Source organism: Theropithecus gelada, chromosome 17 (genome assembly GCF_003255815.1).
Source record: "Theropithecus gelada isolate Dixy chromosome 17, Tgel_1.0, whole genome shotgun sequence".
In the NCBI taxonomy this organism is placed as follows: domain Eukaryota; kingdom Metazoa; phylum Chordata; class Mammalia; order Primates; family Cercopithecidae; genus Theropithecus; species Theropithecus gelada.
Window position 1 is genome coordinate 67,660,809 of NC_037685.1, and position 27,100 is coordinate 67,687,908.

Genomic DNA, 27,100 nt, shown 5'->3' on the forward strand with positions numbered 1-27,100 from the left:
TTTTTTTTTTTTTTTTTTTTTTTTTTTTTTTTTTTTTTTGAGACGGAGTCTTGTTGTGTCGCCCAGGGTGGAGTGCAGTGGCCGGATCTCAGCTCACTGCAAGCTCCGCCTCCCGGGTTTTTACGCCATTCTCCTGCCTCAGCCTCCCGAGTAGCCGGGACTACAGGCGCCCGCCACCTCGCCCGGCTAGTTTTTTTTTTTTTTGTATTTTTTAGTAGAGACGGGGTTTCACCGTGTTAGCCAGGATGGTCTCGAACTCCTGACCTCGTGATCCGCCCGTCTCGGCCTCCCAAAGTGCTGGGATTACAGGCTTGAGCCACCGCGCCCGGCCAATATGGCCCATTTCTAAAAGATCTAACTAACATGATGACACTAATGTCTTAATAATAACTGACTAATGACACTAATGATGAAGCTGAGGTACTTTACTGGTAAAAGATATTTAATCTCCTAGATGTCTTTTAGAGCAGTGTTTTCCAAACTGCAGAATGCAACTCATTAGTGGATTGATTTACTGAAATTACAATAGCAATATAAAAATAACAGAAAAGGAAACAACAGAAGAGGAAAAAGAATATATATTAATAAAAAGAACAGAAAAGGGGCCAGGTGCAGTGATTCATGCCTGTAATCCCAGCACTTTAGGAGGCCAAGGTGGGAAACTGCTTGAGCCCAGGAGATTAAGACCAGCCTGAAAAACATGGCAAGACTCTGTCTATATTCTCTACAAAAAAATAAAAAAATTAGCTGGACATGGTGGCTCATGCCTATAGTCCTAGCTATCAGGAGGCTGAGGCAGGCAGGAGGACCTCTTGAGCCTGGGAGTTTAGGGTTACAGTGAGCAATCACTATACCACTGCACTCTAGCTGGGGCAACAGCGCAAGACCTGTCTCTTTAAAAAAAGAAAAAAGAGAAAAAAAAAAAAAACAGAAAAAGAAATATCAATATGCATCACAAATAATAAGAGAAAATATTCTTTCATAAATTGTAAAGTATAGAAATATATATGTGGGTATAGGATCACAATATGGTGTCAGTCTTGGTCAAGAAAGTTTGGAAACCATTCTATGCTCCTGAGTATTATGGTTTTTAAATAAATAATAGTGGCTAAGCCTCCTGCAAGTTTATATTATTAATAGCATAACAGTCACTTGCAGTTCCAAATTATTGTCATATGTATTTTTCTGTCCTCACAAATCAATACATTGTTACTCTGCAGATTATTTATATTCAATAAAGTACTATAGTAATAATAATAGTTAATGTTTATTGAACAAGGGATTTAAAAAAATAATCTCTAATTCTCATACCAATCGTTCGTTTTGGGTTTCATCTCTTCATCTTATGGGTGAGAAAATGGAATCTGAGAGTGGTTACTTATATAAAACCCCATTAAATAATAAGAAACAGAGACAAACACTGATTGGTCTATCTGCTCCAAAGTCAGTGCTGATTTTCATTTACACGTGTCTCCCCTTTATCCATGGTTTTACTTTCCACAGTTTCAGTTACCTGTGGTCAGCCACAGTCTAAATATAGGTGATTACGGTACAATAAGCTATTTTGAGAGAGAGAGAGAGAGAGACAGAGACCACATTCATATAACTTTTATTACAGTATGCTGTTATAATTAAGTTGTATTATTAGTTACTGCTAATCTCTTCCTATGCCTAATTTGTAAATTTAATTTTATCATAGATATCTATGTATGTTAAAAAAATAGTATACATAGGGTGCAGTACTATCCATGGTTTTGGTATCCACTGGTGGTCTTTGGAATGTATCTCCTTTGGGTAAGAAAGGACTACTGTACCACCTTGCTTCTCACTATTTTTTTAAACACTGTAGTGTATTAGTCATACAGTATTTATACTGCTATTTTGACTCAAGAATTTCCATAGTCTATCTGGACTGTCTCAACTTTATTAATAAAAAAAAATTTTAAATGATTATAAAATATACCTATTCTTATATAAAACCTAAGAGGCATAAATATAAGTCATCCACAATTTCACTAACCTATTTTGTACTATAATTTTTGTTTACTATTATAGGTAAGCATTTTTCTATGTCAGCTATGTACTTGACTAGAATGTAATTTTTGCAGCTTCCTAATATCAATATAGTTATTGACTTATTCTTTTAATATTGGACATTTTGGTTGTGTTATCTCTACTGTAGCTGCTTTTTAACAAAATCAAAATCAGAAGGATGTGCCCCTAACAATCTGCCTCTTACCAAGTCCTAGAATCAATTTCCCTCAGGTTCTTTTGCTCCAGGGCACCAGCGGCTCCTTGGTTATTTTCTTCCTTTAGGGCTTTTAGTCACTTTAAAACTGTTCATAAGCAGAAAAAAATGAGGTTTCACACTAAAGAAAAAAATAAACTTTAGTTTTCTATTTTTAGGAACTATTCCTGTGGTATCAGTTTTGAGCTCCTTGCTTTTGGGAATATGATTTTTCATAGTTAATACACACCATGGGACACAGTCAATAACGTTACCTATTGACTTGTCTAGACTTTTTTGGCAACTTACAAAACTTATCCTAAAAAGACTTTCTCCTATTGAATCTTAAAGAGCCTTTTGTCAAATTGGTATATGTAAAGATCTCTAGAATACATCCTTCAACAGCAGTATAGATATCTTGTTCATTTGTGGCCATAATACATAGTAGTATGTCTACATAGTAGGACTATAATAGCTAATATTAAATCAGGCACTATCCCTTTCTGCTAGATTTTTAAAAGAGAATTTCACATTTACATGGGTATTTTCAAATGTTCTGATTTGTTCTGAACATTAGAAAAAATGGGATTAAGTCAATATTTTAATATTAGTACGTAAGAGAATATCAACCAAAGCAAACATTAAAGGCCATGGAGACTTGATTAAAAGTTCATAAATCATAAATGTACCAACTCATAAATTATAATAAAGCAAATACTGATGTAACCACCACTTAGGTCAATCACTAGAATATTATCATCATACTGGAAAATGGCATCATGTCACTCACAATTATTATTCACTTCTTCCTTCCCATTGGTATTAATAATTACTAGCCTGTCTTCTGACATCACAGTTTTGTCTGACTTTGAACTTTAAATGAATGGGATCACATTGTATGTATTCTTTTATTTCTGACCTATTTCACTCAATACTGAGAATTATCCATAACATTGTATGAGTTATAGTTTGTTCGTATTGCTGTTATTATTCATATATATATATATAATTTTTATCCATCCCATTACTGATGGACATTTAGGCTGTATTCAGTTTTGAACTGTCAAGAATAAAGTGCTATGAACATTCTTGTTCTTTTGGTGTAAATGTATGCACCATTCTATTTGATATATTACTGGAATTGTTGGGTTATAGAGAAGGTGTATGATCAGTTAAATATAGAAAGTAATGCTAAAATGTATTTGATATGGTTTGACCCTGTGTCCCCAACCCAAATCTCATGTTGAATTGTAATCCCTGGTGCTGGGGAAGTGACCTGGGGGGAGATAATTGAATCCTGGGGGCAGATCTCCCCCTTAGTGTTCTTGTGATAGTGGGTTCTCACGAAATCTGGTTTTTTGAAAATGTGTAGCACTTCCCCATTCACTCTCTCTTCTGCTCTGCCATGTGAAGAAGGCGCTTGCTTCCCCTTCGCCCTTCCACCATGGTTGTAAGTTTCCTGAGGCCTCCCCAACCATGTTTCCTACACAGCCTGTGGGACTATGATTCAATTAAACTTCTTTTCTTCATAAATTACCCAGTCTCAGGTAGTTCTTTATAGCAGTGTGAAAACAAACTAATAGAGTATTCCAAAGTGGTTGTATAAATTTATACTCCTACTAGCAGTGTATGAGAATCCCCTATTCCTCCACATCCTTGATAACACTTGAAATCATCCATCTTCAAAATTTGTGGTTATATCTTGTAATTTTAATTTGCATTCTGCTGATGAGTAATGATGCTGAGTCTCTCTTCACATGTCCTTTGGTCATCTGGATATCCCATTCTGTGAGATGCGTAATACCATAACTTCCTTTAAAGACTCAAATTTGAGTCATCAACAAAAGGAGGATACTAACTTCCAGAGTTAAGCCAGTAAGAAAAACAATATTTTGAAGTAGTACCAATTATCTAATCATCCACTAATTTGGATGATTATAGAGATATTTCTATGTTTCTATTAGATGAATGATTTGCATTGTTTATAGTTTCAGAGTGAAGGGTTTTTTTTTTCCATTTGACCATTCATTTAGTCATAAATTCATTCAAAAATTATTAAACACCGATTTATGCCAGGCACTGTATTCAACATTAAGTTTCATCAGAGGTGGAAGTGATTGATCTGGGATCAAGCACAAGCAGTGCTGGAGGGCACAAACCAGCTGAATGGGCAGGTATCCCAGACCATGTCATCCACCTCAATGCCCCAGCGCCTTAAGCTCAGTTCAGACCTGTGGTGTGGAGGGCCTCACAGACAAGCTGATCATCAGCCTGATTCACCGCTGCTGCTACATAAGAGGGTGGGGAGGAATGAGTTTGGCACCCAGGTGATCTACTTGGTTGTCCTTTGGTAGTAACTTGTCCAATTTTGACAGTAAGTGGACAAGTATCTTAGCCATGACCTGGAAAGGACATGATAAACAGAAGCTCACATTCCCCAGGGATAAGAGTCTGGGTCATCCTGCCAGAGGAATAAAAGGCCCACACTTAAGTCACGGATAAATCAGCTTGGTACATGGGGCTGCGGCTGCGCAATAGCCCTACTCTCTCTGCCCAAACCTGGTTCCTAGCCTTCCCCCACAGGTGTTGATCCTAAGAACGCTCACTAATAAACTTCCTGGCCAGGTGCAGTGGCTCATGCTTGTAATCTCAGCACTTTGGGAGGCTGAGGCGGGAGTATCTTTTGAGGTCAGAAGTTCGAGACCAGCCTGACCAACATGGTGAAACTCTGTCTCTACTAAAAATACAAAAATTAGCCAGGAATAGTGGCACACACCTGTAATCTCAGCTATTTGGGAGGCTGAGGCAGAATAATAATTTGAATCCAGGAGGCACAGGTTGCAGTGAGCAGAGATTGCACCACTGCACTCCAACCTGGGTTATGAAGGCTCCATCTTATAATAAATACATAAATAAATACATAAGGCCAGGCACGGTGGCTCACACCTATAATCCCAGCACCTTGGGAGGCAAAGGTGAGTGGATCACCTGAGGTCAGGAGTTCGAGACCAGCCTGACCAACATGGAGAAATCCCGTCTCTACTAAAAACACAAAATTAGCTGGGCATGGTGGCATGTGTCTGTAATCCCAGCTACTCGGGAGGTTGAGGAAAGAGAATCACTGGAACCTGGGAGGCGGAGGTTGCAGTGAGCCAAGATCATGCCATTGCACTCCAGCCTGGCAACAAGAGCTAAACTCCATCTCAATAAATAAATAAATAAATAAATAAATAAAATAAACTTCCTACCTGCTGATTCCTGTTTCAGAGTCTACTCCCTGAGAGATCCGACTCCCAGCAATATTCAATGGAAAACCAAACTGCCCTCATAGACCTATATTCTGGTGACATATATGTGTGTATGTGCTAATATATGATTAGAATAAAGAAGTTTAACTTTCATTTTTGAAATATTTCCCTCTTCACTATTTAAGCAAATTTGAATAACAGAGGTAATATATTTTTAGAACAGATTTGAATTGGAAAATAAATCTGAACTTCAAGATATTAATAAAAATATTTAGGGTGGTTGTGCAGAAAAGTCAACAGAGCAGGCTTGAGACTACTGTCTTTGGAAAAGCTTGCTTGCGAGGTTGGCCCTTGGCTGGTATCTGGAAACTTACTGGTAAACAGTTCCCTACACTGATATAAACCTTTTCCCAAATGAAAAGAATGATTCACTATGCCTATGCTGTTTGTACAAACAATGTGGTTTATACTGAACACCTGCTTTCCTGCCGGGAGTCTGGAATTTTGGTGCACGCCAGGCAGACGAAGCCTATGTGATCTGCTCCCAGTAGAAACATTAGGTGCTAAGTATCTAATGAGCTTCTCTGGTAGATAAAACTTCAAGTACTGTCATACTTGTTGTTGTAATTTTTTGCTGGAGGAATTATGTATGTCTTATGTGGCCCTAACTTGGAGAAAACTTTTGGAAGCTTGAGCCTAATTTTCTGAGAATTCATCCCATGAGCTTTATCCCTTTGTTGATTTTGCTTTGTTTTCCTTAGCTAAGGATGGAAGGAAGGAAGGAAAGAAGGAAGGAAGGAAGGAAGGAAGGAAGGAAGGAAGGAAGGAAGGAAGGAAGGAAGGAAGGAAGGAAGGAAAGAAATATATATTAGCCATAAGTACAAATATATGCCAATCCTTATGAATTCTTCTAGCGCATCATTGAATATGGGAGTGGTCTTGGGGACTCTGACAGTATATGAATTCTTCTAGTGAACCATTGAATATGGATGGGAGTGGTCTTGGGGACTCGGACACAGTGATTATTGGACAAAATGTTGCTACCTCATTAATCTCCACCAAGGAAATTTGCTATACTTGAGTGGCTCTTACCTTGACCTATATTTAAAAAGGATTCTGACTTATAGCTGATTCACATCTTGGCTTAATTTTTTATAGTGTTAAGTTACATATTAATGTTTTCCCCTACATAGGATAAAGTTACTCAGACAAGGATTACCTGAGTAATTCTTCTGTATTTAGGACCAGGGAAAATTACGTGTAGATATAACCTTCTAAACTCACAAAACATTTTCCTGGTTTTTTTTTCTTAAGAGACAGTGTCTTGCTCTGTCAACCAGGCTGGATTGCAGTGGTGCAATTGTGGCTCACTGCAGCCTTGAACTCCTGGGCTCGGGTGATCCTCCCGTCTCAGCCTCCCAAGCAGCTGGGACTACAGTGCACACCATCACACCCAGTCAATTTTTCTAATTTTTTGTAGAGACAGAGTCTTGCAATGTTTCCCAAGTTGGTCTTGAACTTGAGGCCTCAAGCAATCCTCCCGCCTCAGCCTCCCAAAATGTTGTACGACAGGCATGAGCCACTGCACCAGGCCCTCTGTTCTTTATCTATCTTAAATTGGTTTTGTTTACATAGGAAAACAGTTTAAACTGCACTGGCATCTACGTTTATTTTAGTGTCCACTCCAGTGAACATATTTCCTGACTAAAAAGGGTAGGGCTGATGCTGTAATTGTTTAGGCATGCCTTGTCTTATTATGCTTCACTTTATTGTGCTTCAAAGATACTGCATTTTCTTACAAATTGAAGATTTGTGGCAACCCTCAGTTCAGCAAGTCGATCAGCACCATTTTTTCAATAGCATATGTTCATTTCATACCTGTGTCATATTTTGGTAATTCTCACAATATTTCAAACTTTTAAATTATTACTATATCTGTTATGGTGATCAGTGATCTTTGATGTTACTACTGTAATTGTTTTGGGGAGCCATAAACCATGCCCATATAAAACAGCAAACTGTTTAATAAAGGTATATATGTTCTGACTGCTCTACCAACCAGCCATTCCCGGGTCTCTCTCCCTCTCTTTAGGCTTCTCTATTCACTAAGACACAGCAATATTGAAATTAGGCCAATTAATAGCCCTACTATGGTGCTGAAGTAAAAGGAAGAGTTGCACATCTCTCACTTTAATTTGGCTAGAAATGATAAGCTTAGTCATTTAGTGAGGAAGGTATGTTGAAAGCTGAGATGGGCTGAAAGCTAGGCCTCTTGTGCCAAACAGTTAAGCCAAAGTGTAAATGCAAAGGGAAGATTCTTAAAAGAAATTAAAAGCACCACGTTAGTGAACACACAAATGATAAGGAAGCAAAACAGCCTTTTGCTGACATGGAGAAAATGTGAGTGGTCTGGATAGAAGACCAAAGAAGCCACAATATTCTCTTAAGCCAAAACCTAATCAAGAGGAAGGCCCTAAATCCCTTCAACTCTGTGAAGGCTGAGAGAAGTGAGACAGCTGCAGAAGAAAAGCTAGAAGCCAGCAGAGGATGGTTCTTGAGGCTTAAGGAAAGAAGCCCCCTCCATAACATAAAAGTACCAAGTGAAGTAGCAAGTGTTGATGTCATACCTGTTGCTGCAATTTTTCGCTGGAGGAATTAAGTATGTCTTATGTGCTGCAGCAAGTTACCCAGAACTAGCTAAGATCATCAATGAAGGCAATTACACTAACCAACAGATTTTCAATGTACACAAAACAACCTTCTGTTGGAAAAGGATGCCAGCTGAGAAAAATGGGAAATTCTGGTCTTCTCCATTATTATCAAACCTCTGAAGATTCTGGAAATCCCCCTATCTCAGACCCACAGTCCATGTGACTTTAAAAATAAAATGTGGAGGAAACTGTGAAAACCATGTCACCTAGACATTCCTAGCTAGAGAGGAGAAGACAATGCCTGGCTTCGAAGCATCAAAAAAAACAGGTTGACTTGTCTAATGCAGCCGGTGACTTTATGTTGAAGCTAATGCTCATTTACCATTCTGAAAATCCTAGGAATTATGCTAAACCTAATATTCCTGTACTCTGTAAATGAAACAACAAAGCCCAGATGACAGCACAAGAGTTTAGAGTTTACAGCATGGTTTATTGAATATTTTAAGCCCAGTGTTGAGACCTACTGCTTAGAAAATAAGATTCCTTTCAAAATATTATAACTCTTTGATAATGTACCTGGTTACATCCAAGAACTCTGTGGGAGATACACAAGAAGATAAATGTTGCTTAAATGCCTGTTAACATAACATCTATTCTGCTGCCCACTTATCAAGGAGTAATTTTAACTTTCAAGTCTTATTATTTAAGAAATACATTTCATAAGGTTATATCTGCCACAGATAGTGATTCCTCTGACGGGTCTGGGAGAAAACCTTCTGGAAAGGATTCATCATTCTAGATGCCATTAAGAACATTTGTTATTTATGGGAGGAGGTAGAAAAATGTCAACATTAAAAGAAGTTTGGAAGAAGTTGATTCCAGCCCTCACAGATGACTATGAAGGGTGCAAGACTTCAGTGGAGGAAGTAACGGTAGATGTTTTGGAAATAGCACGAGAACTAGAATTTGAAGTAGAGCCTGAAGAGGTGACTGACTTGCTGCAATCTGACAATAAAATTTGAATGGATGAGGAGTTGCTTCTTACAAATGAGCAAAGAAAGTGGTCTCTTGAGATGAAATCTGCTCCTGGTAAAGATGCTGTGATGTCATTTTTGAAATGACAGCAAAGGATTTAGAATATTCTATGGACTTGGTCGATAAAGCAGCAGCAGACTTTGAAAGGATTATGCCAATTTTGAAAGAAGTTCTACTGTAGGTAAAATGCTATCAAACCACAACACAAATGACAGAGACATCTTTCATAAAAGAGTCAATCGGTGCATCAAACTTCGTTGTTGCCCTCTTTTCAGAATTTGCCACAGGCACTTCAGCTTTCAGCAACCACCACTCTGATTCATCAGGAGCCATCAACATCAAGGCAAGACCCTCCACCAGCAAAGAGATTATAACTCACTGAAGGCTCAGATGATCAATAGCATTTTTCAGCATAGAATCTTTTAAAATTAAGATATTTACATTGTTTTTAGACATAATGCTAATGCACACTTAATAGACTACAGTAATGGTATAATGGTATAAAAATAACTTTTATATATACTGAGAAACCCCAAAATTTGTATAACTCACTTCATTATGATACTAGCTTCATTACAGTGGTCCGGAACCAAACCCATAATATCTCCAAGGTATGACTATGTTTATGTCATTGTTAATGGTGTAGTTTTAAGCTCTCCTAGGTACATATTATTTTAGTTTAAAAACTAATATATTATTGTGCTTGAGGACCAAAAATGTATCTGAGATCTAAAAAAAAATGTGTATAAATAGTGGAACAGATCACAACTTCTTTAAGTTCTCTTACCATCTGCAATTTTATATTGTTGCTATAAAACCTAGACGTTCTGCTTCCAAAATATAGTGGACACCTATTTTGTCAGTGGCATTTATGTGCAAATGTAATTAATTAGAAAGAAAATATGTAGCTAGACTTACGTTTTCACTAGATTCTCTTGCATCCTAGGCAGTTGATCCATCTGTTGCCTTTTAGAAACTTGATGTAAACCAGAACCCTGAAATACAAAAATTTGAATGTTTATCCTCTTAGTTCATAATTGATTTCAGAAATAAGAGAGATAGTCAATTCTCAATTAACTCTCCCATAACCTGGTTTTTCTGCAGCATATGTAAGAGAAGCTTTTTGTGTGTGAGCTAAGATATTAGATCATTTGATATGAGTGACAGGTTTGGGTATATTGGAACAGAAAATAGAATTCATTCATTCCTTCAGCTAATGTTATGGAGCATCTACTATATGCTGCCACTACATTAAGCACTTAGGTACAAAGACAAACGGGTCCTAGTTCTATTGGGGAAACAACAAAATAAATAGGTGATTATAATTAAGTGCCTTGATAGAGATGTGCACAGGTGCTTTGTAAGCATACAGGAGATGTAGTTAATTGAGGGTTTGGGGGGCTCCACATGGAAGAGTAGCCAGTTAAGAACTAAGGAAAGGATATTCTAGGTAGAAGGAACAGTAAGGACCTCAGGTATAAAGCAGTAGATATATCCAGAAACTGCACACAGCATTTGGTCTAACGGCAGTCTAGGATATTAGCAGGGACAAGCTTGCAGAGACAGGTACAGCCAAGTTGGAGAGGACCCTATAGAGACCACACCACAGAGCTTTGCTGTGATCCTCTGGGTAATGCAAACTGAAGGTTTTTAACAGGAAACAACACTATTGTATCTGTATTTCAGAATGATAGGCAGCAGAGAAGAAAAATGGGTGCGGCAGAGTTAGTTAAGACTTTGGTCACTATGCTGTTGACATTATATCTAAAGTACTAAATTTAAACCTAAGTACTACATTTAAACCTAGGGAGCCACATTTTTAAATGAACAATAACAGAATTGTCCAAAAAGGCAGCTGAAATACCTGGGCAGTCTGGAACCTATGTTATGGGAATGGCTAATGTAACTTAATATTTTAGCTTAGAAAACAAAACAAAACAAAAAACTAAGGGAAGACTGAGAGGCATTTACAAATCTTTGAAAACCTATCTTGCAGGAAGAGTGTAGACTTGTTCTTATTCTTCAGAGGATGTAACTAAAACCAATGGATTTTAAGGAAGTTTCAGGAAAGGAGAATAAGAGGCATCATATGATATTTTAACAATTTTAACAATTAGAACTTCCCGATAATGAAACAGAAAAGCCTCAGATTCCTTATCTGTGAGCTAAAAGCATTATATTCCTCAACCTCTCACAGCCATTGCTAAAATTCTATGTTTACGAGGATAGACGCTAAAGCTTAAGTTTATTATGTGTTGCAAAAAGCTCTAATCAGTCTTTCTGCCTGACTTTAAGTAATGTAACGTACCTATGTATTAAAAAGCAATGTCTGTAGTGTTCTTACGTTGTGCATATCAGAAGAGGGGGAAACTCAGTTTCATTCAAAACAGTGAATCAAGAGTGAGACAAAGCTACAGAGAGGACAGCAGCAGAAGGATAAACAGCACACTCAGCAAATAGCTCTAGTTATCTACCAATGAATCAATTATTTATGTATTCAGCCTGGGAAGAACTGCAAATCATCCATTAACCTTTCCAATCACCATAGTATCCACATGGTTAGAACTGTCCTTCACTATAGAGATTAACAATTCACTCTAGAGTGAAAATCCTTATTAACATTTATACTGGGGACAGGATTAACATCTTCCTGGGAAGCTGTTAAAATAGGCTTTTATCGTATGCTCAGTGATCCTGTGGAGTCAGAGTAGGATTATTTCACATAAGTGAATTTTTCAGATAAACAAAGGTAAATGAATGCCTTGGGGACAAAAGACTTTACTTTTAACCTTAAAAGAATCCTTCAACAATATTTTATATGTCACCTTTTTCTTAATAACTTGGGCTTAATATTATGAACATAAATTTCTATTTTATGTTCAGTTCAGTAAAGAATTTTGCATATTTCCTTTTTGCCACTCTTTGTGAAAGGGAATAGAAAGCATGAGTCACCCTGCCTGACCTCAGGGAGGAACCTACGGCTGAGTGAAGCAAACAGATGTATCAGCAATAAGGGACCAGGAGGAAGGCTAAGGCAAGCAGAAATTCTGGTGTCCCTGTCACAGAGGGGCTCGGAAAATCAGAAAAGAAACATAGGAAAGTGCTATTCACCATTTACTGGAATTTAAAACCTACTATGTGCCAGAAACTTCACCCAGCACTGCACATATATTATTTCTCTACATACTCACAAAACCCCTGTGAGATACTGATACTTTCTTTTCACAGGTGAGGAAGGAAATTAAGGCCCAGAAAGGTCACATAATAGCAAGTGCAGAGCTGGTATTCAGATTCAGATTTGCAATCCCACTACAGTCTGGTCTTTTCATCACGTCATGGTCCCATAAAGAGGCTAGCGTTTGTGCTAGACCTTGAAGGAAGTGGAATTGGCATGTATGAGAAGGAGCACATTCCAAGCACATAGTCTGAGGAAAGGCATAAGGGTGCCTGTGTTCTAGGAGGAATCAATGCATCCAGCCCAGTATCAAGGACCATGAAGTTTAAGCTAATCATCCATTTTACAGACAAGAGACTGCAAGAGCTGATCCTATCTTGTCTCAATTTCTTCTTGTTTACCTTAGTCAACACCGCAACACACACTTCCCTTTACCCATGATAGACCTTTCTCAAAATTTTCTAAATATCCCCCTATTGGCTCTAATCCCCAAACCTAATGCTCTTCCTCTCAATCCTTTCATTAATCCCTCTAGATATTCGGGATCAGTGACTAGCAGATTATTCTTCATGCTACTCCCATCCTCAATATCCTCTACCTCCTTGTCAGACCTAGTTGTGTCTTCAGGACTCCAACCCTCTTTTCGGCTCTTTTTCCCTTGATCGTCACTGTTGAACTTCTTCACAGCTATATCCTAGACTATTTTTTCTTTTCCCACTGTATATTCTTCCCAATGCATTTCATTCATTCAATGACTTCATTTTTTTTTTTTTTTTTTTTGAGACAGAGTCTCGCTCTGTCGCCCAGGCTGGAGTGCAGTGGTGCGACCTCGGCTCACTATAAGCTCCGCCTCCCGGGTTTACGCCATTCTCCTGCCTCAGCCTCCGGAGTAGCTGGGACTACAGGCGCCCGCCACACTGCCCGGCTAGTTTTTTGTATTTTTTAGTAGAGACGGGGTTTCACCGTGTTAGCCAGGATGGTCTTGATCTCCTGACCTCGTGATCCACCTGCCTCGCCCTCCCAAAGTGCTGTGATTACAGGCGTGAGCCACCATGCCTAGCCTACTTCACTTTTTATATGTTAACAATTTTCAAATCTTTATTTGTTTCCTGAGAGTCATATATCCAACTGCTCTTTGGACACTTCCATTTGGATAATACACACTGAAAACTGAGTTTACATCCTAATCTTAAAACATTACCAAAATAAGATTAATACTGATTACATATTTAAATGTCAGATATTATGCTATACAAATACTAAAAGATGTGGTGAATGCTGTGAAATATTGAGATGGTCTTTTTAACTATAACATTAGAAATCATAAATAAAAGATAGCTCTGACAAGGTCAAAACAAAAACTCTACAATACCAACAATATCATAAATAAAACTGAAAGGCAAATGAATAGCTTGAAAATAGATGCAACATCTTTCATAACTTACTGATCACCTCCCTGTCCTGTATTTATAAGTACACACTTCTACCAACAGCAATTCTGATCTCTCAGACCTTACCATGCATTATTATAAAGTGAAGTGCCTTGAATTTCATGATAGTACAGAGATAGCAGCTACCAGTTGGAATTCTAGTGATTAGGGATGAAACTAAAGGATAATTAAGGAAGCAAATATGAAAAATACTCTCTTAATTTGGAAAACTGTTATGTCCTTTTTACTTTTTTTTTTTTTTTTTTGAGATTGAGTCTTGCTCTGTCATCCAGGCTGGAGTGCAGTGGTGTGATCTCGGCTCACTGCAACCTCCGCCTCTCAGGTTCAAGCTATTCTCCTGCCTCACCTCCAAGTAGCTGGGACTACAGGTGCTCACCACCAGGCCCAGCTAATTTTTGGCATTTCTAGTAGAGACAGGGTTTCACTATGTTGGTCAGGCTGGTCTCAAACGCCTGACCTCGTGATCCGACCGCCTCGGCTTCCCAAAGTGCTGGAATTAGAGGCTTGAGCCACCACACCCAGCCCTTTTTATCTTTTATACAAGTTGTGTATTTTCTTGTCTACCCTCCATATTTAGAAACTTAATTCCAACATCTGCTTCTCTCCCAAACCAAAACAAAACCTAGAAAAGTGAAAAATGTAATTTATAGTAAGAAGAAACACTTAGAATTTGGAAATAAAAAAGAGTTACCTGACACATTTCAGCTAGGTATGTACGGCGTTCATTGCTGATCTTCTGGTAAGCCTATGTGAAGATACAAAAGTAAAGGGTCCAGCATATGAGAAGATTAGCAATACTAGCAAGACTAAGTTAAGGTGTATGTCTCTATAGTATAGGAAATAGTTTTGTAAGCATTTTGTGATAATTATAGAGTAGGTTTGTAGATAACATTAGAAATAATGGCAGTTTCAAAGGAATTGCTAAGTATATAGAGTAAAAACGAACCTTTGATTCTTGTTCCAGTTTAAGTGCATAGTATTTCACTTGACTTTCAAGAGTCCTCTTTTCTTTTTCTAGCTGTTTAAGTAATGTGTTTAAGGATTCCTGAAAATGTAAATAGTAAAATTTCATATGTATTCATGTTCTAAACAAAATAAGAAATGACCATCAATGTATTCACTAGCAAATGCCTTGTATACCTAACATTCTGTGATTTCATAATTCTATGATGTGTACTTTTTTTTTTTTTTTCCAGACAGAGTCTCACTCTGTCACCCAGGCTGGAGTACAATGGCGTGATCTTGGCTCACTGCAACCTCTGCCTCCCAGGTTCAAGCGATTCTCTTGCCTTAGGCTCCCAAGTAGCTGGGATTACAGGCACCTGCCACCATGCCAGGCTAACTTTTTGTATTTTCAGTAGAGACATGGTTTCACCATGTTGGCCAGGCTGGTCTCGAACTCCTGACCTCAGCCTGGTCAGGCAGGTGATCCACCTGCCTCAGCCTCCCAAAGTGCTGGGATTACAGGCGTGAGCCACTGCACCAAGCCGATGTGTACTTTTTAAGTAATGGCAATAATCACAATATTTATTGGACCCTAACAATATGTCATGTGTTGTACTAAGTGCTTTTCTTTTTTTCATAGTAAGCTATCTTTATTTGAAAAACGGTATCGTACAAACCTAACACTGTCTATCAAACTTCAATAAGGGCAATTTCAGCATCAACTAATGAATAGTAGCTCAACTAACAAGAGACCAATCAAAAGTGCTTTCAGAGGAGCAGCACCGGCTGATGTTCTTCTGGGGCTGTGGGCATTCAGAACCCGGCTACAGGGAAAACAGAACCAAACCCGCTGGTGCTTTGGACCCAAGCCCTCACATCGTGACCTGCCTCCCTCCTGGGAGCCCTGGCACTTCCAGGTTCCTTTGGCACTTCCTGGCCCCTGTGGGGGCAGGAACTTGGCCTCACAGTCAGCTGGCTTCTGCCTGTTGTGGTCATTTTTTTTTTTCCAGAGTGCCCAGAGTGCTCTCTCAGCGGACATGGCAGTCACCCAGCTTTCCTGAGGTGTTTTCTCATGGAAGAGGGTCTTGTTATGAAAACTGGAAGTGTCTTTCTTCAATTCTTGGGCCAGTTTTTGGAACAACCTGTAGCAGTGTGATAGAAGCAGTTCCAGTTTTCAGCTGCCTTGTGGAGTCTCTGGTCGGGGTCCAGGCAGTAGGTGTCCTCCTCCATGGACGGCTGCTGAGGCCCCATCATGTGTTCTCCATGCAGTTCAGATAGAGTGGGGAGGGTCAGCTCCAGCTTCAGGAACTCCCCCTCAGGCTGTGCCCTTGCACCCTGCAGAAAGGTCTGCTCCCTGGCGTGGTGGCTCACACCTGTAATCCCAGCACTTTGGGAGGCCGAGGCAGGTAGATCACTTGAGCTCAGAAGTTCGAGACCAGCCTGGCCAACATGGCGAAACCCCGTCTCTACTAAAAATACAAAAATTAGCTGGCATGGTGGCACATGCCTGTAATCCCAGCTACTCGGGAGGCTGAGGAAGGAGAATCACTTGAACCCAGGAGGCAGAGGTTGAAGTGAGCCAAGATCGTGCCACTGCATTCCAAGCTGGGTGGCAGAGCAAGACTCCATGAAAAAAATGGAAAGGCCTGCTTGCCGATCAGACTTTGGACTTGTCCTGTGAATTCTTTCCTTCTTTGGATTTCTTCCCACAATTGCATTCTGCTTCTCCAACTACCCCTCAGGAAATAAGAAGGATGAACCTATGCTACCATTGTCATCCACAGTCTTCAGAGGAACTTGTGGCTGGGACGCTGGGGGACCCACTATGTCCTTCGCTGATCCCCATTCACTGCCAAGTCCCCGTCCTCCACGTAGTCTCTTACCACCCTTGAGCAGATACAGGGCGCTCAGCACGGTGTGGGCCAGGGAGGTCAGTTGTCTCACTCCAGTATTCATGGGCTGTTTCATTCTTGCCTTGGTCTGCTCCGGCCTTTCCTTCTTCTCCTTCTTTGCCTGCAAGTGTTGCTTCCATCTTGCAATTTCTTGGCTGGGCAGTTGTGCAGGTTGCTGATGGTCAGTGCTGTCATTCAGATCATCTGCAGTTTGTCCTTAAAGATCTCCAGCGTGCTGTGAAGTGTGAGGGATGTGATTTGCATCAGTCACTTGGGGAAGTTCAGGAGGCCTGTTTTTTCATGCTTTTCTCAGAAGCTCACTGTTTTAGTTTGTTCTCATGCTGCTATGAAGAAATACCCAACACTGGGTAATTTATAAAGAAAAGAGGTTTAATTGACTCATGGTTCTGCATGGCTGGGGAGGCCTCAGGAAACTTAACAATCATGGTGGAAGGCACCTCTTCACAAAACGGCAGGAGAGAGAATGAGAGCAAGCAGGTGAAATGCCAGACACTTATAAAGCCATCAGATCTTGTAAGAACTCGCTATCATGAGAACAGCATGAGGGAAACAGCCCCCATAATCAATGACCTCCACCTGGTCTCGCCCTTGACATGTGGAATTATTACAATTCAAGATGAGATTTGGGTGGGAACACAGAGCCAAACCATATCACTCAGTCATGTCCTGAAGGGACGCCCTGCTCATTTCATTTAGAATCCCTCAAGCAGAGGTTTTGGAGCAGTCAAGGACTGACCTCCAGCATGGGTGATACAAGGCCCCCACTGGCCTGGGGTGCTGACCACATCTTGGCCCTGGCCTTTCTGTGGACCTCACCCTGGTCTGAACCCCTCTGGGCCGTCTCTTCCCTTCTTCTCACTGCATGTCATCTCCTGATCATAAAGGCCACCACAGCAGCACATGTCCGATCACCCAGAGTGTACATAGGTTCCCTGGCACTAGTCCTAGGCTGCACATCACTAATTACTACTGCCCACAGGTGGGCCAGCAGAAGCTGGGTGGGCATTGTGTGGCAGACAGAGGTGCTCTGTGGTTCCTGAGGGCTCTGCAGCTCTGCTTCCATTTGCCAGTGGCCTGTGGGCCAGAGCTTACCACTAGTGTTCTGTCTCTAACACAAACAAGAGCCTATCGACCAGGTAGACCACTCACTGAGCTGGGGGTAGGGGAGGCACCTGGTATTATAGAAAACTGTATTCTTGATTTTGCTGTACAAATAGAAAGTGACATTACTTACGTAATGCCTTGGAGGAGTGGAAAGAGCTCATGGCAGCCCCTAGCTCAGGCCACTCCAGGCCCCATCTAGCCCTACAGCACAGCTACAAGGTCAAAGCAGGGCTATGTCATAGCCCTGTGTCCACACATAATCAGGTGTGGTGGCCACCCCTGGTGAGGCTCATTACCCTAATTTCAAGTTTCCTTCTGCTTCAGGGAAGCCTGGTCCTGCCTACAAAGAGTCTGTCTACCAGCTGGGCATGGTGGCTCATGCCTGTAATTCCAGCACTTTGGGAGGCTGAGGCAGGCAGATCACAAGGTCAAGAGATCGAGACCATCCTGGTCAACATGGTGAAACCTCGTCTCTACTAAAAATACAAAAATTAGCTGGGCGTGGTGGCGCACACCTGTAGTCCCAGCTACTTGAGAGGCTAAGGCAGGTGAATCACTTGAACCTGGGAGGTGGGGGTTGCAGTGAGTCAAGATGGCACCACTGTACTCCACCCTGGCAACAGAGCAAGACTCCATCTAAAAAAATAAAAAGAAAAAAAAGAAAAACAATCTTTCTACCTTACTAGATAGAGCTCTTTGTAAAAGGGACTATGTTTTCTTCATCTCCATATTCCCAGTAGCTAGCCAGTGCCCAGTATACACTAAGGCTCAGTCAACGGCTTATTTTCTTATCTACTCTGACTTAGGACATGTCACTTCCCCTCTTGACCTCCATATTCAGACCTGTGAATGAGTAAGTGGGCAAAGGTCCCTCTAGCTTTAAAACCCCTCCAATATAGAGAGAACTCAGAAACCAGAACCAGAAGCTGAGGAACGGCGAATGGAGCATTTTCCCTGGTGTGATGGATGAGACTGTAGATCTGGTTACTAGGGTGATTTTTTTTGCCACTTGAAAGTCCCTGCAGAATGTGACCCTAGTTTTCAAATCAGACTCTAGAATGATCTTCAGTGTTGGTGGTTTTGCTTTTGATTTGAGACTGTTATTGACACAGCAGCTTCTGGAAATCTTTTTCATGGAGAGTATGGGGGCTTCTTTGGCCAAATTGGGTGGGTGCAGGCTCCATCAGCTCGGCAGCTGCTCTCTGGGCCACAGCCTGTCTGCTGAGTCCTGCTCCCCTACAGAGGTTTTTGTCAGAGGCATCTGAACAAGAGCAACTCCATCTTGAATACAGGCTGGGTAAAATAAGGCTGAGACCTACTGGGCTGCATTCCCAGGAGGTTAGACATTCTTAGTCACAGAATGAAATAGGCTGACACAAGGTACAGGTCACAAAGACTTTGTCAATAAAAGGATGCAGTAAAGAAATGGGGCAAAACCTACCAAAACTTGAGATGGCAACAAAAGTAACCTCTGGTTATCCTCACTGCTCATTATATGCTAATTATAATGTATTAGCATACTAAAAGACACTTCTATCAGCACCATGACAGTTTACAAATGCCATGGTAACATCAGGAAATTACCTGTATAGTCTTAAAACGGAAGGAACCCTCATTTCCAGGAATTGCCCACCCCTTTCCCGGAAAACTCATGAATAATCCACTCCTTTAGCATACAATCAAGAAATAAGCAAAAAAAAAAAAAATAGCCAGTCAGCACCCCTGGGGGCTGCTCTGCTGATGGAGTGGCCATTCTTTTATTCCTTTATTTTCTTAATAAACTTGCTTTCACTTTATACTATGGATTTGCCTCTAATTCTTTCTTGTGCAAGATCCAAGAACCATCTCTTGGAATCTGGATCGGGATTCCTTTCCGTTAAGTTTCTCCAGACATTACAGTGTGACTGGCCATGTCATCTATCACAGGTGTGAAAACAATCAAAACCAAGAGCCTGAAGCTGCCGGATGAGTGCCTACCGAGGAATCCTGCTCCCTGCAGGCACATCTAAAATGTGTTCCTGTGCTCGGGCCCTGCTTTTTACAAGAAGGCAGGCTCCAGGGATTCCCAGGATCCCCCTCCCTTGGATACCACAGTCTATGTAGGTAGCAGGACTACAGTGGTGAAAGCCACCATGACAGTGAGGGCCAAGGGCAAGATGGTCGAATTAGAAGGCAGCGTCCTGCCCCTTGGCGATGAGCTGAGTCACTTGGTCCCTGTTTCCCCCTCAGAGCCACCATCTTGTCGTGGCTTCCCTCAGGAACATTATGAGCTCTCCCCCAGGAAGTGCTTCTTGGCTTCCCTTTGTTACCGGATGGGAAGTCTTGACTGCGAGTTGTCCAGGTTCTTGGTATATTGAACAAAGACTTGAACAAAATGCTCAAATAAAGCAATGGATGCCAGCGACACAGATTTACTGAAGTGAAAGGACACTCCACAGAGTGAAGCGGGCTCAAGCAAGTGGCTCAAGAGGTCTGAGTATAATGTTCCCTGGGGTTATTAACTAAAAGAACTTGATAATACCCTTTAGAGGTTTCCAACTGGTTACACCCTATGCAAATGAAGACAGCCCATGACCAACCCTGAAGTGAAGACTTGGCCCAAAAATAGGAATCAGAGGCTGAAGTAAAGACTTAGCTCGTGACCAATCAGAGGTTGAAGTTTTCCTTTAGGTTGAATTCCAAGAAGTCAGAGGCAGGTTGGCCTTAGACTCCCTGTCTCCAGACCCTATTCTCCTGCCTCATCTTCTCCAGATTCCCACCAGGTGGTGGCCTCTCTGGCCCTGCCAGGGACTGGGCGCAGGGAGGGGAGGGGTGGCTGACAGGCCTGCCTGAGGCAGGTGGGCAGTTGGTGGCCTTCGGGCATGGCCTGCTCCAATGGAGATGCTTCCTCGCTTGGCCTGCCCAGCCCAGTCCACCTCCATGCCTCTGGGAGCCCTGGGCCTAAGTGCTTTTCATAGATTATTTCATTTAATCCTTATTACAGTTGAAATGGCCAATATATTTCTATTTGACTGTTGAGAAGATTGCAGCTTACAGAGATTACATAACTGGCTCAAAGACACACAGCTAATAATGGTAGAGCTGGAATGGAACCCAGGTAAAATGACTCCAAAGGCCACAGAAGGTAAACAATTATTATATGCATGTTCATTTTATTGTTACCATTGTAACAAAAGAGGTACAGGCAAAGACATTTAAAGAGGATGTCCTATTGTTAACTGTATACTCTAAGTCAATTTTTATTTCCTGGTGAAAAACTAACTTAGAAATCTATAAAAACAGGATCAAACAGGTATCCAAATACAGGAAAAAGTTTATGGCACCTTTTCTATAAAAAGATGGAATGTAGTGAATTATCTTGATCCACATCAATAATACCATACATATACATAATTATAAATTGTTAGATAAATGTACAATTAAAATGTATAATTTTTATCTTCCAATCTGAGTTACACTAGTTTCCTGGTATTAGTGAAATAAATGTAAGCAAACCCTTATGTAAAAAACTCCAGCCATTTGTGATGAGGGGTATCAAGGTTAAGGTCTTAGTTTCTAGAACTGGTCTACTCTGTAATATCCTCACAATTTTCCTGATTACCAACCTTTAGTGCCTATTCTACCACTCTACTTCTTTCACTTCTTTGGCTTGATAAATAATCTCCTTTTCCTGATCATATTATTTCTCTTTTTTTGTGTCAGTGCATCTCTCACAAAATCTAGAACTTTCTTTTCTGAATGCTACTTTTCATAAGAACCTCCTACCCCCATCTGTTTTAGCTTTTCAGAGAGGACTTAGAAGTGCACGGTTTCCTGGGTGTCACATATAGAAATGCAGAAAAGCTTTCAAGAATCTTATAATCCTTCTACCTGGCCAATATTCACTGAGGGCCGAAATCTGTACTGACTTGATGATTGGGGATGAGGAAATCTGGGAAAGAGGTATGTGGATGGTCCTATAAAAGTGGGAACAAAGGATGAAATCTCTGTATTACACAGTAATTTTCACCAGAGAGCACCCACTACATAAGAGGCATTAAACCATATGGAACAAAGACTTAACCAGGAGATAGCATCTGGTTTCTGTTTTTGGTCACCCCAGTGGGTAGACAATGAGCTCATGAACAGTAACCACAGTGGCTGAGATGGCGACTTTGCGTTGGCTCAACATAATGGGCTCCTTCCCAGCAAGACTAATCTAGTACTGCTGCTGCTCAATGTCTAGCCTACCAACAAGAGACAACAACATAAGCCACTGTTACTGTGCCATCCTTCAAGATCAATCAGCTGCTTGGTGGCAAGAGTTGATTATACAAGATGCTTCCAACCTCAAAACAGTAACAATTCATCCTGACAAGTGTTCCTGATACAGTTTTACCTTTCCTACCACAGTGCCTCAGCCAGCAACATACTTTGGCAATCTATCAGTTCTGAGAAGGAAGTTTGTTTGTTTGTTTGACTCAAAAGGGCTCTGTTAGGCCAAAAAACAATCTTACCATCCTTTTCAGGTGGGACTGGCTGGACAGTCAACTGGCTGATATCTAAGACTGGCAGCCTAGCATAATTAGTGGCTCAGAGCATATGAGTTGAAGGCAGAATGCTAGGCATAGAGCTAAATTTGTAGCAAAGAAAACCCACACTGCCACTGGAAGATAACTTGTGCCTGTTCTGTAGGAAAGCTGGATTCTTTATGATTAGACTTGCCTCCAGAGCCTGCCCTGTGATCACAGAACTGAACATCAGAAATACACCATTGGGAACTTGCTGTAGGAACTCACTGCAGAGCATTTGTGAGTTTAGGTAAATTCATCAGTTGATTTTAGCCCAATAGACCCAGGTGCCAATTTACTCTAAATCGACTTAGGTCTGGGTTGTTTAATCATCCCACACTTTTTAGTTTTCTCTTATATTCTGGGAAAAACATTAAGAGATGCCCCTGCTGAGAGACTTTCACATGCAGAAACTTTTTCAGGAAGTTCATATAGAGGAATAACTGTCTACCCCTCTAGTGCTGCCCAGAAATGCTCGGCCCCACCCAACTGGAATCTACCACCCAGAAATGACTTATGTTAACAATTAAACCTCCTCTGCCAACACTTCAGCACATAGTATTCAGATTACCAAATACACAGTCCTTGGGGAGGTATGTGATCTCATCCTTAGACAAAAAGGAGATGAGTGGAAATAATTTTCTAAGGCCAGCCTGACCCACTGTCACATAATGCTATTGGAACTGTACCAGCATGACTGTGCCAGCACCTGATGAATGATGAACACCTCCATCTCCTTCTGGGTGTGAAAGTATGTAATATATTGATTTACTGCTAGATGTAGTCTCCTACTGGCCCTGTCCTGCTAGTCTTGGACTTCTAACATGTGCCACAAAGATTAGTCCTAATATCTAAATAAATAAAAGTACTACTAGCTTTGAACTATACCTAGGAATTCAAGTCAGGCTTCAAACATGCTTTTAATTGTGGCTCAAGCCTTCAGTCATGAAAACCTGAAGATTCCCTGCCCCAGCTGAAAGGATAAAGGTGGCTGGAGGGGTGAAGATTGGTATATACTGGATAGCCCAACATAGATCTTTAAAGAACGATTTTTTACCTAGGAAGTATGTTCTGGGCTCTGCTCTGTGCATAAAAGTGCCATCTAACTATAGGTCCAGAGCTAGTGGGCTTGGTTTCTTGAACTGTCTCTGTGCCCAGCTCTGGATCAGTGGTGGGGGTGAGTATCTCTTTTCTAAGAGATACTATGGTTGGCCAGTCTATGTAAGGTCTCCACCTCTAGACTAATGAGCTCTGGGGACATACAAAGCAGTGAAAACTCTTTTGATATGAACATATGATTGAAAGAAGGAGAAAATACAATTTGCAGAATGAGGGGAGTTCTGTCCTAGAAGAAGTCAGAGGGAATGCTGATCAAACCAAACCAAAATGCCCTCTACAAAGGAGATGTTAAAGCCCAGGGTTTGGCCATGGTATATGGGTTTCTGAAAAGAAGTGGAAGAGGGAGGGATTAATAGAATTAAGCAGTTCAAGGAATTGTGAGGCTATAGTATTTGTTGAATTTACAATCAAGTTCCCTAAAACATTGGTAGGAAAGTAGAGAAAAAAAGGGTTAGAGGTCAGAGCAATAATACACTCATTTGGTTTAAAATTTAATCCCCAACTGATAACTGATCATTTTCAGTAACTCCAATGAGTTCTCACATTCTTGCAAATTAAAGGGAAAAAATCTTCAAGTCAAATTCTCTCAATTATATTGGTCATGATCTAGGTCACTATATCTATTAAAAGAATCCTTCAAAGAAAAATGGAAGCAGTTGATTTAAATCTCCACAAAGCAAAACTGCAAGATATTTCAGAGCTCACACCTTCTGGAAACACAGCTACTTCTCTAAACACTTTATTCTCTCTTAGATACTTCTTAACAATTATTAGAATTTTAAAAATTATATTAAGAGAATAATTCGGTGAAACAGGGCAAGTTTCAGTCTCTCAAAATAATTCTAGTGATAAAACAAATCCCTGAGAAATGACACATCCTCACTATATATATTTGACTAACATCCCTGTTAAAACGTAATTGGGTGATATTTCTCAGGTAGGTATTATTCTTCTTCAAAAATTAATTACACACTAGTATCATGAATGGTTTCCAGTTCCCTTCCCCCAAATACAAATTTGCTCCGGAAGAAAATCAATAAAAGGCAAACATATGCAAGAAGCTAAACTGAGTCATTTTATAGAAAATTAAAGCCCTATGAAATAAACTGCTCAATATGAAGAGCTTTTGAAGGGATAATCAGGGGGTGAGGGAGGTAGTTCAAAATTCTGCTACATGGACGCTTGCTCCAAGAATTCCAAGTTTAGGCTACCATAGTAACGTAGATCAGTTACATAATTTGTTAAATATATTTATAGATGTAAAATGAATCCAACCCTTTTTAGTATAGTTTTAATGGAAAATGTATTCTAAGTTCTAAAAGAAGTTAGCTTACAAATAACTTTCTGGAACACAAATTATTTTTGCATTAAAGATGACCTGAATTAGATGGGATTCAAAACTTTAGAAATTCATACCCAAAAAAAGTACATTCAAATAGCAGTGAAAATTACAGGCAATATGTTATTAAAAGCCAAAATGTGAAACATAGACAATAAATACTTCAGAAGTTTTTAAAAGAAGTTGATCAACATGGGCAACAGAGTCCTTAAAATGAGAAGGATTTCGATGGAAAAAGTGAAATGGAAGGAGCTATATATTGGTTACAGGCTTGAATCAGAAATGATTATTTAATGGTAGTGATAGAGCTGAAGCAAAACATTTGAGCAATAAATAAAAGACAAAGTAGGATACCTAGGGAAGGACCTGGATAAAGAAGGCTTAACATGTTAGGCTCAGGAGTCTAAGAACTGGGAGCTGTTCCAAGTTACTAAAGAAGAGACATGATGAAAACATGGACTTAGGAATATTAGTCAAGTGGCAGTCTCTATGACAGAGGATGTTTTCTGTTACTTTCAGGTGTGAATTTGCAATTCTAACTCTTGAGGCTTAAACATTTTTAATATACTTGTACTTCCTTTGTGACTTAGACTATATCTTACTGCTGTTCACAACCTGACTAGTTTCCTTGTCTTGTAGCCTAATTTTACAATTCACCTATTTATTCAAAAACTGCCTATGAAGCACCTCTTATGTGTCAGGCATTGTGCTAGGGATAGCACACTAAGAATTACAAACCTAGACCCTGTTCTCATGAAGCTAAGAATCTAATAGGGGATTCAGAATGTGGTCTATCTTGATGAATGTTACATGTGAGCTTGAGAAGAATCTGTGTTCTGGTGGTGTTGGATGGAATATTCAATAAATGTCAATTAGATCAAGTTGGTTGGTAGCACTGTTCAGGTCAACTGCCTGCTTATCAATCACTGACAGTGGGATGTTGAAGTCTCCAACTTTCACAATGGATTTGTCTATTTTCCCTCCAGTGATTAATCAAAGTTACCATTCAGGTGCACCTACCAGTTTACAATTCTAGCAGTTCTCATTTTAGGTGAACAGATCTCAATTGTGACTGTCCACTTTTGTCTGTTTATCCAGATTTCAGGGTAGGAGTTTGCCTTGCAAACACAGTTTTCCAATGGGTCCAAGAAAAGTCACTGATTTTCAGTTTGTTCACCGTTTTCTTGTTGTAATGACAAGATTGACAACTTTCAAGCTGTATATATGTTCTAGCTGAAACAAGGAGTCACATACTTTGATCCCCTTTTCTAACTGAAATGAAAAGAATGAATTCTCCAAATCAATGGCTGCATACCCTGTACCTGAAACCTTATTAATCTGCTCTGGCAGTGATATCACATCAGGCAAAGTAGCTGCAATTGAGGCTACTAATTTAAGTCTGTAGTGCCTACAGTTTTTCCCCAAGAGACATCCAGTTTCTGCAGCCATTAGGCTGGCAAATTAAAGACAGCTATGATAGGCACCAGTATATTTGCATCTTTTAAGTCTTTAATTATGGCACTAATCTCTACTGTCTTCCCTGGGATAAGACATGTTTTTGATTTACGATTTTGGTCTGGTGAAGGGAGCAGTTTCAGCAGTTTTTATTTGGTCTTTTCCCTACCATGATAGCTTTTACTTCAGAGATTAGGGACCCATAAGGGAGTAACTTTCAATTGTCAAGTATATCTATTTCAACTATGTACTTGGTGATGGAGATAATTATCACTGCAGGGGTAGGGGAGTCTGTGGTCACATTGAGCCCACTGTGATTTGGAATTTGGTCATAGATTTCCACTCTGGGAATCAATGTCAACTCGGACTCTGTGCTCAATCGTCCTCAAGAGCTAGTTATTTCCTTTTCCTCAGTGTACAGTCACCTGTGTAAATGGCCAGAGGTCCCTTTTGGGAGGACTATGGATATTGTCATAACATAAACTTTGACTAGTATTGCAGGGCCCTTCTTAGGAATCCAGCCACTTCTTTGGTCACTAGTTTCTGGTTCTGGAAATTGGTTCAGATCTGGGAAATGAGTAAAAGAATTATGCTTTCTGCTGGGCTGTCCTCAGCCTCCTGCTCCTATGTTTTTGCTTTTCTTTCTTTAACTAGAGATGCTGAACAGCACCATTCTTAGTTGGCTTGGCAGCCAGGGGAGGAGATGGGTGCAGCTCCTGAGGGGGAAACCAGTTGTCTTGTTGGGAAGAGGCCTCCACAGCATCTTCCAGCACAGTGGATACTCTTCTAGCCCTTATTAGGGAAGGGTGGGCCACCTCTGCACACCCGGAGGGTCCAGGTAGACTTGTAGAATCCAGATCCTCAGGGGCACCTATCCAGATGTCCTAT

At 40.4% G+C, this 27,100-nt stretch overlaps 1 protein-coding gene across 3 annotated transcripts in view; it reads right to left on the reverse strand.

Annotated features, from left to right (window-relative positions):
* CCDC169 (coiled-coil domain containing 169) overlaps window positions 1–27,100 on the reverse strand; it is a 63,199-nt gene that overhangs the window by 7,867 nt on the left and 28,232 nt on the right. For all 3 annotated transcript variants that reach the window (XM_025364338.1, XM_025364336.1, XM_025364335.1), the window contains 3 exons: window positions 14,734–14,832; window positions 14,479–14,532; window positions 10,080–10,156 (listed from right to left, as the gene is read on the reverse strand). In XM_025364338.1, the coding sequence (XP_025220123.1) occupies window positions 10,080–10,156; window positions 14,479–14,532; window positions 14,734–14,832 (230 nt within the window). The remainder of the gene's footprint in view (window positions 1–10,079; window positions 10,157–14,478; window positions 14,533–14,733; window positions 14,833–27,100) is intronic.